This window comes from Oncorhynchus nerka, linkage group LG26 (assembly GCF_034236695.1).
Source record: "Oncorhynchus nerka isolate Pitt River linkage group LG26, Oner_Uvic_2.0, whole genome shotgun sequence".
Lineage (NCBI taxonomy): Eukaryota > Metazoa > Chordata > Actinopteri > Salmoniformes > Salmonidae > Oncorhynchus > Oncorhynchus nerka.
Window position 1 is genome coordinate 10,313,397 of NC_088421.1, and position 17,346 is coordinate 10,330,742.

General features: G+C 42.9%; 1 protein-coding gene across 1 annotated transcript in view; it reads right to left on the minus strand.

Annotated features, from left to right (window-relative positions):
• Nucleotides 1–16,541, minus strand: part of LOC115110250 (synaptic vesicle membrane protein VAT-1 homolog) — a 49,333-nt gene extending 32,792 nt beyond the window's left edge. Inside the window, exons 1-2 of the mRNA XM_029635747.2 lie at nt 16,051–16,541; nt 7,896–8,103 (exon numbers count right to left, since the gene is read on the minus strand). Coding sequence (XP_029491607.2) covers nt 7,896–8,103; nt 16,051–16,470 — 628 coding nt within the window. The 5' untranslated portion in view covers nt 16,471–16,541. The remainder of the gene's footprint in view (nt 1–7,895; nt 8,104–16,050) is intronic.
• Nucleotides 16,542–17,346: the final 805 nt, after the last annotated feature.

A 17,346-nucleotide genomic window follows, 5' to 3' on the forward strand; every position in this document is an offset into this window, starting at 1 on the left:
CCTCTTTAGACATAAGAGTCACACCTAGTCGACAGATATTTAGCACACCTCATGAGCTGTCTTAACCCATTAAGAGTTACCAGCAGCTGTTTTGATAATAGAAAAATGTAGCGAGTCAGTGGTTCCTGTGCCACATGCAATTGTTTTGGAGTTATTCAAATAATGTTTTGATAATTCTTTATAACCAACCCATAAATAATCTAAATATTCATGCAACAGCATCTCTTGTGTCGTTGACAATGATTTCACGAGGCTTATTTCACGTCATATACTTAAACACTTATAACAAATGTTTTTATTTCGATTTTTTTAATTACCTACATTATGTTATTTCATAACATAAATAATGTTGTTATTTGTATGCAACATTGTTTGCAACATTATCGGCAAGTGACTTGAGGCCGACTGTGCCAATGCGATTTAGAGTTGTTAAATGGGAGTGACAAGTGCGTTGATATAACGGTAATATTGTAAAAATTCAGCTTTTAACAACCATTAGAATTGGTTAAAAAAAAAAGGGTTATGCCAAAATATAAGGTGAAAATGAAGAGAAGTGATCGTGTCAGGTTAAATTATATCAACCGGTTTCCCATTGTAACATTTGATTTACAGCCACATTCACCGTGGCTGTCTGAAGTGTGCTATAGAGTTAACAACCAGTGGTTATTCCCCATCATTTGCAACAATGTCATTGAGTGTCATTACTATCTTTCCTTTGCGGTTCCTCAAACTGTTGTGATTTACCAGCTGAGATAAGCTTGTGAGCAGTGTCTTAACATCATCCTAAAACACTCTGAGCTGGGAGCTATTTTTGGCTTAAAACCGGTTTTATCAGGATTCCTAGGATATTTTCTGAGATGCTTTGTGGATACGGGCCCCAGGTTTATATCCCTCGTGTTACAATGGCGCCCAACGTGGGGCGGTCTCTCAAAGGGGAGGAGGTCAAAGAGGAGGAGGTCAAAGGGGGGTGAACGTAGCAGACATGAGTCGGTCATGGTCCCGTGATGAGGTAGCCCCGCCTGCAAACTTCCAAACCAGATAAGAGCGTCTGCTAAATGACTTAAATGTAAATGTAAATGTCAAAGAGGGAATTTTGGTCTAAAGGTCTAAGACGTGGGAGACCCTGTTCATATCCCTTGTGTTACATACAGACAACAAAATAAACCCTTTCATTGTCTGCACATGCTTGTGGATTGTTGCATTATTCAATATTGTAATATGTTTTGGTTGCATTATTCAATATTGTAATATGTTTTAGAAGAAAAATTGCTCGGATTGTTGAATACTTTTTGCTTACTAGCAAGTGGCTACTGTGATATTTACGGTCAATTTGAGCGGCGGACCAAGAATGTCACATAGCCAACCACAACAAAAGGTAAGGGAAGGATGTAATATGAATTGAAAAGTAGATCTCGTTCCCCACTCAGCTCCTCAGACACTCCTTCATCTCTCATAGTGGGAATAGGGTTCTAAATGTGTGTACTCAAAAGAAATGCATATGAAAGTAGCACCGCTGCTGCTGCTAGTGTACGTACTGCCTCTACGGTTACAAACACAATAACTGCATTTGCAACTAAATTGCCTTCACAAACAGTGAAGAAAATATACATCTATAGATTGTTTAATGACCCTGAGTGGGTGAGAGATTTCAAAAATAAAGAAAGAGTAAGAAGAATTCTTCTTCTTCAGGCAAAGAGGCTGTTAGGCAAATGTTTCTATTATGGATTCAGTAATCCTTTGTTGTAATCCATGTGTCCTTACAGACAGGTGGGAGCCATGAGAAACCAGAGGTCCAGACCTGCGTAGACTGTGTCTGAAACTGGATACAATTCCCTATATAGGTTCTGGTAAAGGGTAGTGCACTATATATGGAATAGGGTGCCATTCGGGACTACACTACACTCTACCAGACCAAGGGGAAAACTTAGTGTTGTACGCCCCCTCCTTCTATGGAAACCATACACTCGTACAGTGCACAAAACCCCAGGCGAACTGAGTTCCACTTCTACATCAAGTCTCCAAGGTCCAAGTTGATGAATGACATCATCTAAATAATAGGAATGAAAGCAAACACCTGTGAATTCCACGGTGACTTTTAACTGAGTGATTAGCCTGACTCATTAGCCTCTGCTAGCTCTGAAACACACTTGTGGATATTACAGTAGTACATGAATCTCATACTTCATCTCGTAATGATTGTGTTCCGTGTCAAGTGGCACACACACCTGCACTGAGTAGAGTGAAGTGGTTCCTAACATACACAGAAGGATAAATATGTGCTTCTCATAGCCATATCTACCCACATACTGTCCCAAACACAGGGTTGTAGTGCTGCCGGAGCACGGGAAAGGGAAAGGGGATACCTAGTCAGTTGCACAACTGAATGTATTCAACCGAAATGTGTCTTCTGCATTTAACCCAACCCCTCTGAATCAGAGATTTGAGAATACACAGAGCTGGTAAAACGTTTTATTGGAAAAATATTTCAATATATTCTAAATAAATTAAATTGAATTACCACAAGAATTCCACTAAAAGCGATAGAATGACAAACCAAATACTGTAAATACGGTTGAAGTCGGAGGTTTGCATACACCTTAGCCAAATACATTTAAACTCCGTTTTTTTTTGTACAATTCCTGACATTTAATCATAGTAAAAATTCCAAGTCTTAGGTCAGTTAGGATCACCCCTTTATTTTAAGAATGTGAAATGTCAGAATAATAGTAGAGAGAATGATTTCTTTCAGTTTTTATCTCTTTCATCACATTCCAAGTGGGTCAGAAGTTTATATACACTCAATTAGTATTTGGTAGCATTGGCTTTAAATGGTTGAACTTGGGTCAAACGGGTAGCCTTCCACAAGAATTTTGGCCCATTCCTCTTGACAGAGCTGGTGTAACTGAGTCAGGTTTGTAGGCCTCCTTGTTCTCACGCGCCTTTTCAGTTCTGCCCACAAATGTTATATAGGATTGAGGTCAGGGCTTTGTGATGGCCACTCCAATACCTTGACTTTGTTGTCCTTAAGCCATTTTGCCACAACTTGGAATTATGCTTGGGGTCATTGTCCATTTGGAAGACTCATTTGCGATCAAGCTTTAACTGATGTCTTCAGATGTTGCTTCAATATATCCATATAATTTTCCTCCCTCATGATGCCATCTATTTTGTGAAGTGCACCAGTCCCTCCTGCAGCAAAGCACCCCCCCAACATGATGCTGCCACCCTCGTGCTTCACGGTTGGGATGGTGTTCTTTGACTTGCAAGTCCCCCCCTTTTTCCTACAAACATAACAATGGTCATTATGGCCAAACAGTTCTATTTTTGTTTCATCAGACCAGAGGACATTTCTCCAAAAATTCCCATCTTTGTCCCCATGTGCAGTTGCAAACCGTAGTCTGGCTTTTTTATGGTGGTTTTGGAGCAGTGACTTCTTCCTTGCTGAGCGGCTTTTCAGGTTATGTCGATATAGGACCTGTTTTACTGTGGATAAAGATACTTTTGAACCTGTTTCCTCCAGCATCTTCACAAGGTCCTTTGCTGTTGTTCTGGGATTGATTTGCACTTTTCGCACCAAAGGACGGTCATCTCTAGGAGACAGAACGAGTTTCCTTCCTGAGCGGTATGACGGCTGCGTCTTTATACTTGCATGCTATTGTTCGTACAGACGAATGTGGTACCTTCAGTCATTTGCAAATTGCTCCCAAGGATGAACCAGACTTGTGGAGGTCTTGGCTGATTTTTTTTGATTTTCCAATGGTCAGGCAAAGAGGCACTGAGTTTGAAGGTGGGCCTTGAAATACATCCACAGGTTCACATCCAATTGACTCAAATGATGTCAATTAGCCTATCAGAAGCTTCTAAAGCCATCACATCGTTTTCTGGAATTTTCCAAGTTGTTTAAAGGCACAGTCAACTTAGTGTATGTAAACTTCTGACCCACTGGAATTGTGATACAGTGAATTATAAGGGAAATAATCTGACTGTAAACTATTTTTGGAAGAATTACTTGTGTCATGCAAAGTAGATGTCCTAACCGACTTGCCAAAACTATAGTTTGTTAACAAGAAATTTGTGGAGTGGTTGAAAAACAAGTTTTAATGACTCCAACCCAAGTGTATGTAAACTTCTGACTTCAACTGTATGTACACCACTTTGGCCAATCAGAACGTTGAACATACAGTAGATATAACTCAATCCCGGCAGCTCAGCGTAATGTGACAGGGGGTTACACCGAGATGTAGGATCAAAATTTACTGTATGTCTGTAATGACGTTCAAAAATCTCCACGGACCTCCTCTTGCGCAGTGGAACCCAAGATGATGTGACCACTTGGTTACGGTGACACCGTTCCGCCGAGGACGCCCAAACCAGAGTTGCCAACGCAAAGCCCAAGGAGCCTGACCCACTCTGGAAGTTGTTGTAGCCCTGCTTGGGATATTTAGACTATATTGGCTTTTGGTTGAGACCGACGCAGCTCTAGCTTGGTATGTCAGGGTGGGCAATTATAAATGTGAATTGGGCCAAGTTGGAGGTAATAATGCATTTAGGTCATAGTTTATTGATGAATGAATACAAAACACCAAAAGCTTGATTTTTATGGCTGTTTTAAATTGAATTTCCTGCATTTCTACGTAGTAATAAATTCTATGAATGGTTCACCTCTCTGTTTTCTTTTATTCTGTAATATGGTATTTGTAGAGGTCGACCGATTATGATTTTTCAATGCCTATACCGATACCGATTATTGGAGGCCCAAAAGAAGCAGATGCCGATTAATTGGCCGATTATTTTTTTTTATTTGTAATAATGACAATTACAACAATACTGAATGAACACTTATTTTAACTTAATATAATACATCAATAAAATCAATTTAAATAAATAATGAAACATGTTCAATTTGGTTTAAATAATGCAAAAACGAAGTGTTGGAGAAGAAAGTAAAAGTGCAATATGTGCCATGTAAGAAAGTTAACGTTTAAGTTCCTTGCTCAGAACATGAGAACCTATGAAAGCTGGTGGTTCCTTTAACACGAGTCTTCAATATTCCCAGGTAAGAAGTTTTAAGTTATTATAGGAATTATAGGACTATTTCCCTCTATACCATTTGTATTTCATAAACCTTTGACTATTGGATGTTCTTATAGGCACTTTAGTATTGCCAGTGTAACAGTATAGCTTCCGTCCCTCTCCTCGCTCCTCCCTGGGCTCGAACCAGGAACACATCGACAACAGCCACCCTCGAAGCAGCGTTACCCATGCAGAGCAAGGGGAACAACCACTCCAAGTCTCAGAGCGAGTGACGTTTGAAATGCTATTAGCGCGCACCCCGCTAACTAGCTAGCCATTTCACATCAGTTACACAGCCTATTCTCGGGAGTTGATAGGCTTGAAGTCATAAACAGCGCAATGCTTGACGCACAACGAAGAGCTGCTGGCAAAACGCACAAAAGTGCTGTTTGAATGAATGCTTACGAGTCTGCTGCTGCCTACCACCGCTCAGTCAGATACTTGTATGCTTGTATGCTCAGTCAGATTATATGCAACGCAGGGCACGCTAGATAATATCTAGTAATATCATCAAAAATGTGTAGTTAACTAGTGATTATGATTGATTGATTGATTGTTTTTTATACGATAAGTTTAATGCTAGCTAGCAACTTACCTTGTCTTACTGCATTCGCGTAACAGGCAGTCTCCTTGTGGAGTGTAACGAGAGGCAGGTGGTTATTGCGTTGGACTAGTTAACTGTAAGGTTGCAAGATTGGATCCCCCGAGCTGACAAGGTGAAAGTCTGTCGTTCTGCCCCTGAACGAGGCAGTAAGAATGTGTTCTTAACTGACTTGCCTAGTTAAATAAAGATTAAATAAAGGTGTAAAAAATAATAATAATTTAAAAATACAAATAAAATAAAAAATCGGCCAAATCGGTGTCCAAAAATACCGATTTCCGATTGTTATGAAAACTTGAAATCGGCCCCAATTAATTGGCCATTCCGATTAATCGGTCGATCTCTAGTATATTGTATCCATGTGTTCAAGCTAATCAAATCAATATTGATTTGTGATACAGCGTAGTGTTAGCTACACAATATCATGAAATGCCTACTTGCGACAAAAGCTCTCCTCACAAACAGTGCTATATGTATTTATATTTAGATTAGGCTCTTGCCTACAAATAGCTATCCCACGTAGTCATAGGCTTATTAGGCTATACTGCAAATTATTGTTGTCTGTTCCTGAACTGGCCTAATGACAGAACTGTCCTTCAGCAACACAAGTTGGTTCAACTTCTTCAACATCATTATGCGATTCTGGCGCTGTCCTTTTAGCACCCGGAAGGGCTGTCCAATCACTTAATAACACTCATTAAGATATGTTACCTACGCCTAATAGTCCTGGTCGTCACTTGTTATTATTACAAATAAGATATTAGCACTTCTCACAATGATGCTTGGATAAAAGCTGAATCAAGATCACATAATGATTCATTTGCATTTTACTGACACAGATGCAGATGCAGTTTGGACGTTTCACCGGTAAAACGTGAAGAATTATCATTCACGATTGACAGTGATGATGGCCTATTTTGAAATTAGGTATGCCCATGTTGGTGTTTGAGGGTATTACAAATAGAACATTGTGTGGGCATACCAGTAGGCAGAAGTTGCAATTGGAGGATGCATTTTATACATAGGCCTATTCTACAATGACATTCAATAGGCTACATCTGTCGGTACAAACTTTGATTGAGGAAATGATGACGTGATTTTAATGTGTTGACACATAACAGATGCACGCTGCACACATGCATGTACTGTATGCACAGGAAGAATAAAAAGTAACTGTCTTCCATTTTGACCAGCTGGCCTTGTCCTTGACACACAACGGAGACACACTCTCTTACGCTCAAAAACACTCAAAACCTCAACACACCCATACCCAGGTGCTTACGCCCCCTCACTCCCCCATTCCTCCACCCATACAGTGCACTCTGACCCCCAAAGCCAGGTGACAGGTGCTCCTCCAACCCCAACTCTCACCACTTCTCTGCTCTACTCAGTACTGACACACACAGGGTTGGATCTTTAAGTGGTATTTGCAATACTCTTACATAGTATTTACAATATCACTTCTTCTCGTAATTCACATAGTTATAATACACAATCATAGACAGGAGCTATGGAACAATACAGATTGATGCATTTCCTTGGGTTCATAGTACACAACATTCTTGACCTGGATTGGACCATGGGTTTAGCACTATACACCATTCAAGACTTATCACTGTGTTTTCCCAAGGAATGTATTCATATTGTATTCAGGAATGTATTCATATATGTATTCATATTGTTCCTTTGAATGTCAGAGACCCCCCTGCTGGCCTGCAGGTGTATACGTATGCAATAAGGCCAGAGGAGGTGTGGTATATGGCCAATATACCACGGCTACTGGCAATGTTCAGGCACTCCGCGTTGCGACACAACACGGAGTTCCTGGACACAGCCCCTAACTGTGGTATATTGGCCATATATCACAAACCCCCGAGGAGTCTTATTGCTATTATAAACTAGTTACCAATGTAATTAGAGCAGTAAAACTAAAAATGTTGTCATACCTGTGGTATACGGTCTGATATACCATGCCTTTCAGCCAATCAGAATTCAGGGCTCAAACCACCCAGTTTATAATAACAAATAAGTGTGTCACTGGATTACAATTACAATAGTACTTACTCTAATTCTATGGGTCACTCATGATTTAATTTTATGGGATGTGTGTCTTGTTCTATGTTCTGTCCCTATACCAGTGATGGTGATTGGTTCCTACTTACACAGTGTTTATGGTGATTGGTTCCTACCTACCCAGGTGTCTATGGTGATTGGTTCCTACCTGCAGCAGAGTGAATGAGGATGCTCTGGTTGGGCCTCAGGTTGCCAAAGTCAAACAGCATCATGTAGGCGGTGATGTAGTTGACGGGGAGGGCGGCGGCTTCCTCAAAAGTCATTCCCTCTGGGATGAGGAACGTGTGGGTAGCGGGCACCACGGCCACCTCCTGCCACAGCCCACAGCGGTTCAGCACCAGCACCTTGTCACCCACCTGCATGGATGGGAAAGAGTCATGGCTTACTATAAGGTTACAAAATCCCAGTACATTTCTGACAATTCCCAAGGTTTCCAAGAATCCTGTTTGGAAGATTCACAGAATCAGGAGGGAATAGGCAGGAAATCCTGGATCCAAACAGGATCTGGAGAAAACCTGGGAATGTGGCTAAAGTTAGTGGGATTTTGCAACCCTAACTAGTGTATATCTACTGTAGACATGTCATTTAGTTTACAAGTTACAAGTGGCTATGTTTATGGAAAGCAAGGGATCAGCTGTTTTGTGGTTTGGTGTTGGGGGGAATTTTACAAATCTTAGGTTCACAATGCAAATACTGTGGAGGTCAGGTTAGTTATTTTGTCATTAGTTGTTTGTTATATAGGACCACACACTGTGACAACAGTCAACATCATAACATGATGTGGCATTAGCCCCCACTGCTACTCCTCTCTCTCTGACAATTATCACCTCCCTCCTCATCACCCCAACCCCCCTCCTCTCACTTGCTTGTCATTTTGGGCACTGTGTCCCCATTCGGGCTTATCAGAGCAGCAGGAACCTCCGACCCTCTCCTGTCTGTCCAGGAGGAAGAGCCCCATTGTAAACATCCCCCCCTGCCGAGGGACTGGCCAATCAGGGAGGGAAACACCAGGGACACAGGAAACAGAGCCCACCACTGCATTCTAACATTCTTCCTGTTTTCTTCCTCCTCCCTTCTCCACCCCACCTCTACATCCATCTGACTCCTTCCTTCCCTTGTTCTACTCCTCTCCCTTTCCCTCAACCTGTCACTTTTCCGCGCTATCTCTCCCTCTTACTCCTTCAGTATCTCTTCTGATTGTCTCTCTCTCTGTCTCACTCTGTCTTGTACAGTATCTCCTTTACCCCCTCTTTTTTAATCTCCCTCCCTCCTCCCTTCACCCTTTCTCTATCTCCTTCTCTCCACCTCCCTCCATGGGCCCTGTGCGAGGAGTTGCCCGTTTCCCCTCTTCCTCATCAGTGAGACAGGACAATGGGTCCCATCTTCTCCCCTGGCCACTCTCCACTCATCAGCGGCCCTGCCAGATTCTTCTCCATGGTTGAGCACAAGACAAGCTCTCTCCTCCTGGGAACAAACCCACTCCTCCCGCCCGCCCGGGCCTCTCTAATGGTCTGGAGGGAGCGATGCGCCTCGCTGTCTGTCTATCCACTCCAATTAGAGAGATCTCCCTCTTCCCTCTCATTCACTCTCCCTCCCTTTATATCCCCGTCTCAAGCTGATGCGTTTTGAGTCCTTCCTCTTTCTCTCTTTCACTCCTTTTCTATCAGTCTTCATCTTTCGCTCTCTCTTTCTTTCCCTCTGCCTGTCCTTCTCTCCGTCTCCATGTGTCTGTGGTGAAACTCATTGCCCCCAGTCTGTTAATTGGAGCTCCAGTAAGGCAGGTAGGATCAATAGGCGGAGGCGTTGGAGCCTAGCAGGAAACACGCTGATGACTCAACCCTCACATTCAACTACATCGGCAAGTATTGTGTGCCCATGTGAGGCATGTGAGTCACCATCACACAAACACATGCACACACACACACACACACACACACACACACACAAACAGAAGAACAAGACACACACACACACACACAGAACATACTCCCACTCAAACACACTCTTGGCCAAAGTCCTCATTGTGACTTGTCTATCACAGCACTTGTTACTCTGTGATCCCCCCCCCTTGACTCTCCAGCCTCCAATGAAGTCACCACACAGTGTATGAGGGGGAGCTTCTCAAAGAGCCTTGTAGTCAGCTGCTGTACACCACTGGTCTTTATCAACTAGTGATTCAGGTTTGGGGGTATGTGGGCTACAAGTCAGAGGTTATGTGGTTTGACGAGCTCATCAACGTTTGCCCCCAATTGGTTAGATCATGGATTCTAGTCTCAACTGGAGGAGTAGCTGTGAACTCTGTATGGCTCCTTAATTTTCTCATGGAGCCTAGGTTAGACTAAAGGACAAAGGACAATGTATTCATCCTACTGTGTTGTGTCAGCAGTGTTGTCGTCTAACATTGTTAAGCGTAAATCATAGGCGTCCCATTGTGACATAGCTACACGGCTCTGAGAACACCATCCACGGTTGACACACAGAGGCCAAATGCGCACTTCCCCATAATTCCCAGCGAACGCGTCTCCGGCACGCTTCCTCTATTCATTTGAATGTGTTGACAGTTGGAGAAATTGCTTGAGCTGTGTTGGAACTTCCAAAGTCTGAAAGGTCAACGGTCCAATATTCTAGAACAACCACTGTGCGTACACCGACACGTTTTAGACTCTGATAAACCCTTCCGTCTGCTGATGTGTGAACCGTGTGAGACTGAGAGGGTCCTCCATGGAGCAATATATGTGTCAGGATCACGGCCCCGCCCTGTTCACGGATGGAACCTACCTTGAGTTTGACCTATAATCTGTGCTTTCTACCTGCTCTTTCTACCATTGCAGCCGTTACCATGACAACGGTACCGCGACAGCAAGTCTTGTTACTGATAGGCTAGAACTGTTTACGGTAACAAACTTGGAGACGTACAGACGTCGTATTTCTGAGTTGTCTTTCTTGGTCCCTCTCGGTTCTGTTGAGTTTTTTTGAGTGTGTGTGCTTTCGGCAGTGTTATAATTAGGCAATAAGGCCCGAGAGAGTGTGGTATATGGCCAATATACCATGGCTAAGAGCTGTTCTTAAGCACAACGCAGCGCGGAGTGCCTGGACACAGCCCTTAGCCGTGGTATATTGGCCATATACTACAAACCCCCGAGATGTCTTATTGCTATTAGAAACTGGTTACCAATGCAACTAGAGCAGAAAAACACATGTTTTGTCAGACCCATGGTTTTGCTCAACATTCAGGCCTCGAACCACCCAGGTTATAATAGTTGTTATAAACTGGATGGTTTGAGCTCTGAATGCAGAATGGCTGACAGCCATGGTATATCAGACCGTGTACCACAGGTATGACAAAACATTTATTTATACTGCTCTAACTACGCTGGTAACCAGTTTCTAATAGCAATAAGTCACGTCGGGGTTTGTGGTATATGGCCTATATACCACGGCTAAGGACTGTATTCAGGCACTCCGCGTTGCATCGTGCATAAGGACAGCCCTTAGCCGTGGTATATTGGCCATATACCACACCTCCTTGGGCCTTATTGCTTAATTATAACAATGACGAAAGCACACACTCTCAAAAAACCGAGAGGGACCAAGAACGACAACTCAGAAATACGACGTCTGTTTGTCTCCAAGTTTCCAGGCGTCTGATTCTCTCCTCCCTTTTGTTGTTTAAGGCCGACTATCAAGACAGACTGTGCAAAACGCATGCTACGAGTGTGCTTCCCATCTGTAGCGAAGAGGAGGACAAGAGGGACGGAACGGAGCGAGGTAGGAGGGACGGAGGAAATACCAGACTGACAATGTGGGCCGGAGGGAGATAATTGAGAACATATGGGTCAGGTCCTACCAGAGCTCAGCTAAAGCTTATACTCTCAGAAAAGGAAAGGGTTTAGTGAAAAAAAGTGCTGATCGAGGATTGTCAGTCATGAGTAATAGAGTGTAATTTGGGATATTTCCCTCTTTTTGTCACTTACTCGCTCTTTCCCCGCACTGCTCGTGCGGTTATTCGGGGTGATGTCACTGTTGTATTACAGTTTTTCAGTTTTTCTGCTAAAACACCATTTCTGAAACCTTGCTCCATTTCCTGAAAACATTCAACACAAAACCTCATCTTCAAGCACTATTTACATAACCTCTGACTCCTCTTGCAAAATGAAACATTCGCCTCAAAACAGTTTTACCTGTGTTCAAAATCAAACACTGCTCTCAAATCATAAACAAAGGGATCAAAATGATATACACTCTCAAGCAGTCAGTAAACAATACACCGAAAAATAGAAAACACATTGTTCCAAACATACAATTCTCAGGGAGAAGTACATTTTTAATCAAAAAAAATATTCATATTTTTCCGTCATTGTCCTTTGATGAAAGAAAACATGTTCTATCATAGTAGCTCAAAATTGATCAGAAATTACTACTCTGCTTTGCTCTTTGCACTTTTGTTTTTTTATTCTTCCTCCTCCTTGTACCCCTATTTTTACAGTACTGTACCCTGCATCTCACAAACTTGTCCTTTGTCTCTGTGATACTGTAATTCTTGTTCTTTGTTGATATGAACCTGCAACCAGTCAAAATCTATTGAGCAGTCAGTACTGTTAATAAATGGAAAGCACAATGTTCAGGGCCATATAATTCATCCATTGTACAGTATACAGCCTACAATGCACTGTACTACAGTATCCATTCTCAGACTTTCTCCTTTCCAGCTTCAACAACCTGTTTTCTCTCTGAACTGGCTTATATTGGTTGTGTCGCATCATTTGAAACAGGTTAAATCAATTTTGAGTGGTTGTGTTCAATCAATGACATATGTTCTCTATTTGTATTTGATTGTTGCCACTTGTGTTTACCGGTATGGATGACATGTGCATTAGAGTGCAGAATGTGTTTTGAGAATGAGAATGTGTTTAGAGTTTTGCTGGAAAGTCTAAGTGAGATCTGCAAATTGTGTTTTATCATGTGAAATGGTTTAAGGTATTGACAACAGACTGCATAATTAGCTAAATGAGTCCAGGCAACTGAGAACTTTGTTCAGCCAATGGGTTTTAGTGTTTTAGCAATTGAGAAAAACTGTAACCTACTTCTAGTTACTGTGTCACTGCAGACTCAGTGACAGCGTGTGTGCATGTGTGCATTTGTCTGTGAGTCTATGTTTGTGTGTGTGAGAGAGAGAGAGAGAGAGAGAGAGAGAGAGAACAGAAGCCTCCCAAAAACAGTGACTGCAACTAAGGTCAGCACATTCTCTGTGAGCTCCCTCCTGCCAAAACACAGAGATCTCTATCCATTAGGAAGATTGGCTCTTAATTTAGGGAGTAGGAGTTGGGGGAAGGTAGGGGTAGTATGGGGACTGCAGAGTGTATGGGGACTGCAGTGTGTGTGTGTGTGTGTGTGTGTGTGTGTGTGTGTGACCTTCTAATCCAATCTGCATGAATAACAAAGTGCAGTGAGGCCTGGGAAGTATATAACAGGACATGGGTCGTATCATATATTATGATGTCTAAGACCATTGTGCTGTCAAAGACCGACACAGAGCCAATAACTCTGGTATATAGACGCTTCTATATGCTCATCTTCTCCCTACGGATGTTCAGGTCCAGTGGATTTCAGGGACACAACCACTCCCTGCTGAGACAGAGGTGCACTGATCTTATTAGTGTACTTCCCAAATTACACCCTAATCTCTATATAGTGCACTACTTTTGACCAGGGCCTCTGGGCATTATATAAAGAATAGGGTTGGACTGATCTGGCACCTTCTCTTTCGTGCTTTAATGGCTCTTGCTGACATGGTTCAAATGCAACAAATGCAGAGTGTTCTTATTTTAATTAGTCTAGACCTGGGTCAATTTGTCTTCATGTCAATGAGTTTTGTCATTTTAGGTTAATCAATTGTTTAAGAGCAATAAACGTTTACAGCAGAGTTATAAAATCAGAACATATGATTGGTGTTTTAAAAATAGCAATGAATATACATCAAGTCTTTGTGCTTAGTGAACATTGTGGTTTTGTCATAGAGTTTGATCTATGATGGTGTTCGGTCTCAAGTTCAAATAATATAGCAACAATATCTCTAGGCTACTATATGCCTAAATTGTCATTTTGTTATAAAATGAACAGATTTAAAGGGTCGTTATGCACAATATGTTGCTATTAGCTCCATTGAAAGGATGTGGTTGGCGTTGCCATGCCGTCAGTAATATAACTGGCAGTAAAACATGACTCATCACACTATTCAAACAAGGAGAGGTAGCCTGGAATGATCAATGCATAGGCAATGTTATTATCATACAAGTAATGCTGATTATATGACAGTGGATTTATGTGAAGACATAGGATAGATAAGCAGATAAGCAAAATAATACAGTCCTTTCAAAATATTCATAGTACGGAAATACACTGAGTGTACAAAACATTAAGAACACCTGCTCTACCCAAGACACAGACTGACCAGGTGAATCCAGGTGAATGCTAAGATCCCTTATTGATGTCACCTGTTAAATCCACTTCAATCAGTGTAGATGAAAGGGAGGAGTCAGGTTGAAGAAGGGTTTTTAAGCCTTGAGACAATTGAGACATGAATTGGGTATGTGTGCCATTCAGAGGGTGAAAGGGCAAGATAAAAGATGTAAGTGCCTATGAATTGGGTATGGTAGTAAGTGCCAGGCGCACTGGTTTGTGTCAAGAACTGCAACTCTCCTGGGTTTTTCATGCTCAAAAGTTTCCCGTGTGTATCAAGAATGGTCCACCACCCAAAGGACATCCAGCCACCTTGACATAACTGTGGAAAGCATTAGAGTCAACATGGACCAGCATCCCTGTGGAACACTTTCCACACCTTGCAGAGTCTATGCCTCCGCGAACTGAGGCTGTGTTGAGGGCAAAGGGGGGTGCAACTCAATATTAGGTAGGTGTTCCTAATGTTTGGTATGGTCCGTGTATACCCTAAAAATAGATGCTGTTTAATGGGCGTGGTATGCAGAATATATCAATATTAATTTCAAATCGATAAAAAAATCAGAAGATTGAATGGTTGGTGATTTGTGACTTTCCCAAAGACATGTCTGTTGACAAAGATCGCGAGTAATCATTTAAAACTTCGGCTTCTCCTGGTCTTGCGCCTCGCCCTTTCCGTTCGTTTAGTGCGTGAGCCACTGTCGCTCTCCGTAACAAAGGCAACCGTGTCACTACTGCGTAGAGTCGCACCCGCCCCACCACCTCCCTCCTATCCCCGAAACGGTGCTCCAAAGTGCCACATGCGGAATGTTTTTAAAAAGGTTTAATTATCTCGTCTTTTCTATCCCATAAACGTAGAGACAGCATTGTAATCTCTCCAAAATCCACAGAACCGAGTGCTTACACGCCTTTCAGCAGGTTAGCTGTCTAGCCGATGGCGCGACTAACAATTTGGAGCTGTCAATCTCCGGTGCGCAAAGCAACTCATTTTTTTATTGTCGGTAGACGAGGGGCGCTGGCTTCATTGAACTCACTGCCAATTAAACAATTGGGTCCTTTGCTGGAAGCATAAAAAAAACAAATGCACTCCTCGGCTTGTAACTTTCCACTCAGAAGATTGAGTGAGTATTCTGCTGCTATGCTCTCCATTTACGCACCAGTGACTGGGTTAGCAATAACCCTCCAAAGCATTTAGCTGCGAAATTAGGCTACATTATTCTTGTGGGCTATCATTGTTCCAACTCTCTGGTCATTTTGAGACTTTGGACAAATAGACAGTCATATTCTGAAATCAGATTACATTCATATTCCGGAGACACCTGAAACCCCACCTCTTTAAGGAATACCTAGGATAGGATAAAGTAATCCCTCTCACCCCCCCTCCCCCTGAAAAGATTTAGATGCACTACTGTTCCACTGGAGGTCATAAGGTGAATGCACCAATTTGTAAGTCGCTCTGGATAAGAGCGTCTGCTAAATGACTTAAATGTAAATGTAAATGTATTGGGCTGGGCTTTTAGTGTTGAATGTGGTGATGATGATGGTGAAGCTGGTAATAGATGACTAACATGAACACATGTGAGACGGAATTGTCAATTCAAATCAATAGCAAAGACTGACACGCCCTAAATCAAACAGCATCCTGATATGAACCCAAGTGCCTTAAGAAATGAGTTAACCAAATGTGCTTTCTTTGGAACATATTATTGTTCATGGAAATTGTCAAATGATCAGGTTTACTAGGCAATCATAGGAGTAAGCTAAATCATTTCTAAGACAGAGGCTTCAGAAGCAGGTGACGCGAGAGAGATGGAGAGGAGAGAGCGGAGAGGATGTGGCGCGCTTACTTTTCTATCCGTCACCTCTTCTCCCACAGCCTCGATCTCCCCGGAGCACTCCATCCCTGGCGTGACAGGTGGGGACGGCAGCCGGTCGTACAGACCCTGCCGGGCCAGCAGGTCGGCAAAGTTCAGCCCGCATGCCTTGACCCGCACCATGACTTCTCCGGCCTTGAGTGCCGGTTTCCCCTTCTTCACCTGCAGTTTCACCTTATCATAGCCCCCGTAGCCGGAAAGGACCAGAGAGCGGTAGGTGAACTGCTCTTCCTCGGGGACCTTCTCGGTCGCCGCCGGTGTGGCTGCCGCCTCGTTGGAACTGACAGGTGGGGACTCCGGCTTGGACTCAGCTTTCGGCTCCTCGCTGGGTTTATTATCTTGCTTTGTTTCCTCGGCGTTTTGCTGCTGAGCAGGTGCATCATCGCCAGACATTGTGAAGAGTATTAGTAGACAGTGACAAGTCTTGAAATTAAACGTTCACTTTTATCCTCTTGTCTTTAGGAGCTTTGCTGTAATGAAGCGTTGATGAGTCCGATCTGAGTGAGTCAGGAGCAAAGAGAGAAGAAAAAACCTGATTCTCAGAGCTTCTTCAGCAGCCTTGCATGAGGACACAGACCCGAGTCAATGAGAGCTTCAGCTGAGGAAAGAGCAGGCTGCCTCGCAACGGCTACAGTGGCCAGAGGGTGTCAACTCCGCGCTCTGACAGTGTGTGTGAGTGGGACGAGAAGGAGGCAAGCTAGAAAACCCGGAGAGCGGAGTCACTGAGGAGGAGGAACGAAAAGTGGATTTTATAGACAAACGGGCTGTGTCCGCCTATATACGTTTCGACATAGCCAGGGGCGGGCGGGCTGGAACAAAAAATCAGCACTGTCATTTCACACCAGCCCACAACCCCGCGCAATAATGCTAATGCAAAATAACATAATCAACTATAGTACAGCATTTCTCAAACTTTACTGTACTGTCTGTGCTTCTTGTTCTTGTTCTCATCTGTTGTCACTCTGTCTGTCTTTGCGTCTGTCTGTCACACCTATGTGGTAATTGCTATTACATACAGAGCCACCATTTTAAGGAACTGGCAGTACATCTGTGTCTCTGTTTTCTTCTTTCCTCCAATACACTCAACTCTGGGCTGTCTCTGCAAAGCCTAGCATCCTTTCCCACAGCACTGGTATCAGAAGACAATGGGACCACACTGCCTGTGCGGGGCCCAGCAACATTCTAGTTGTGAATGAATAAACACATTTATTAGATAAAGAAGAAAGATTACTGAATACATGCCTAATAGAGACCTTGTGAAAGCCTTAC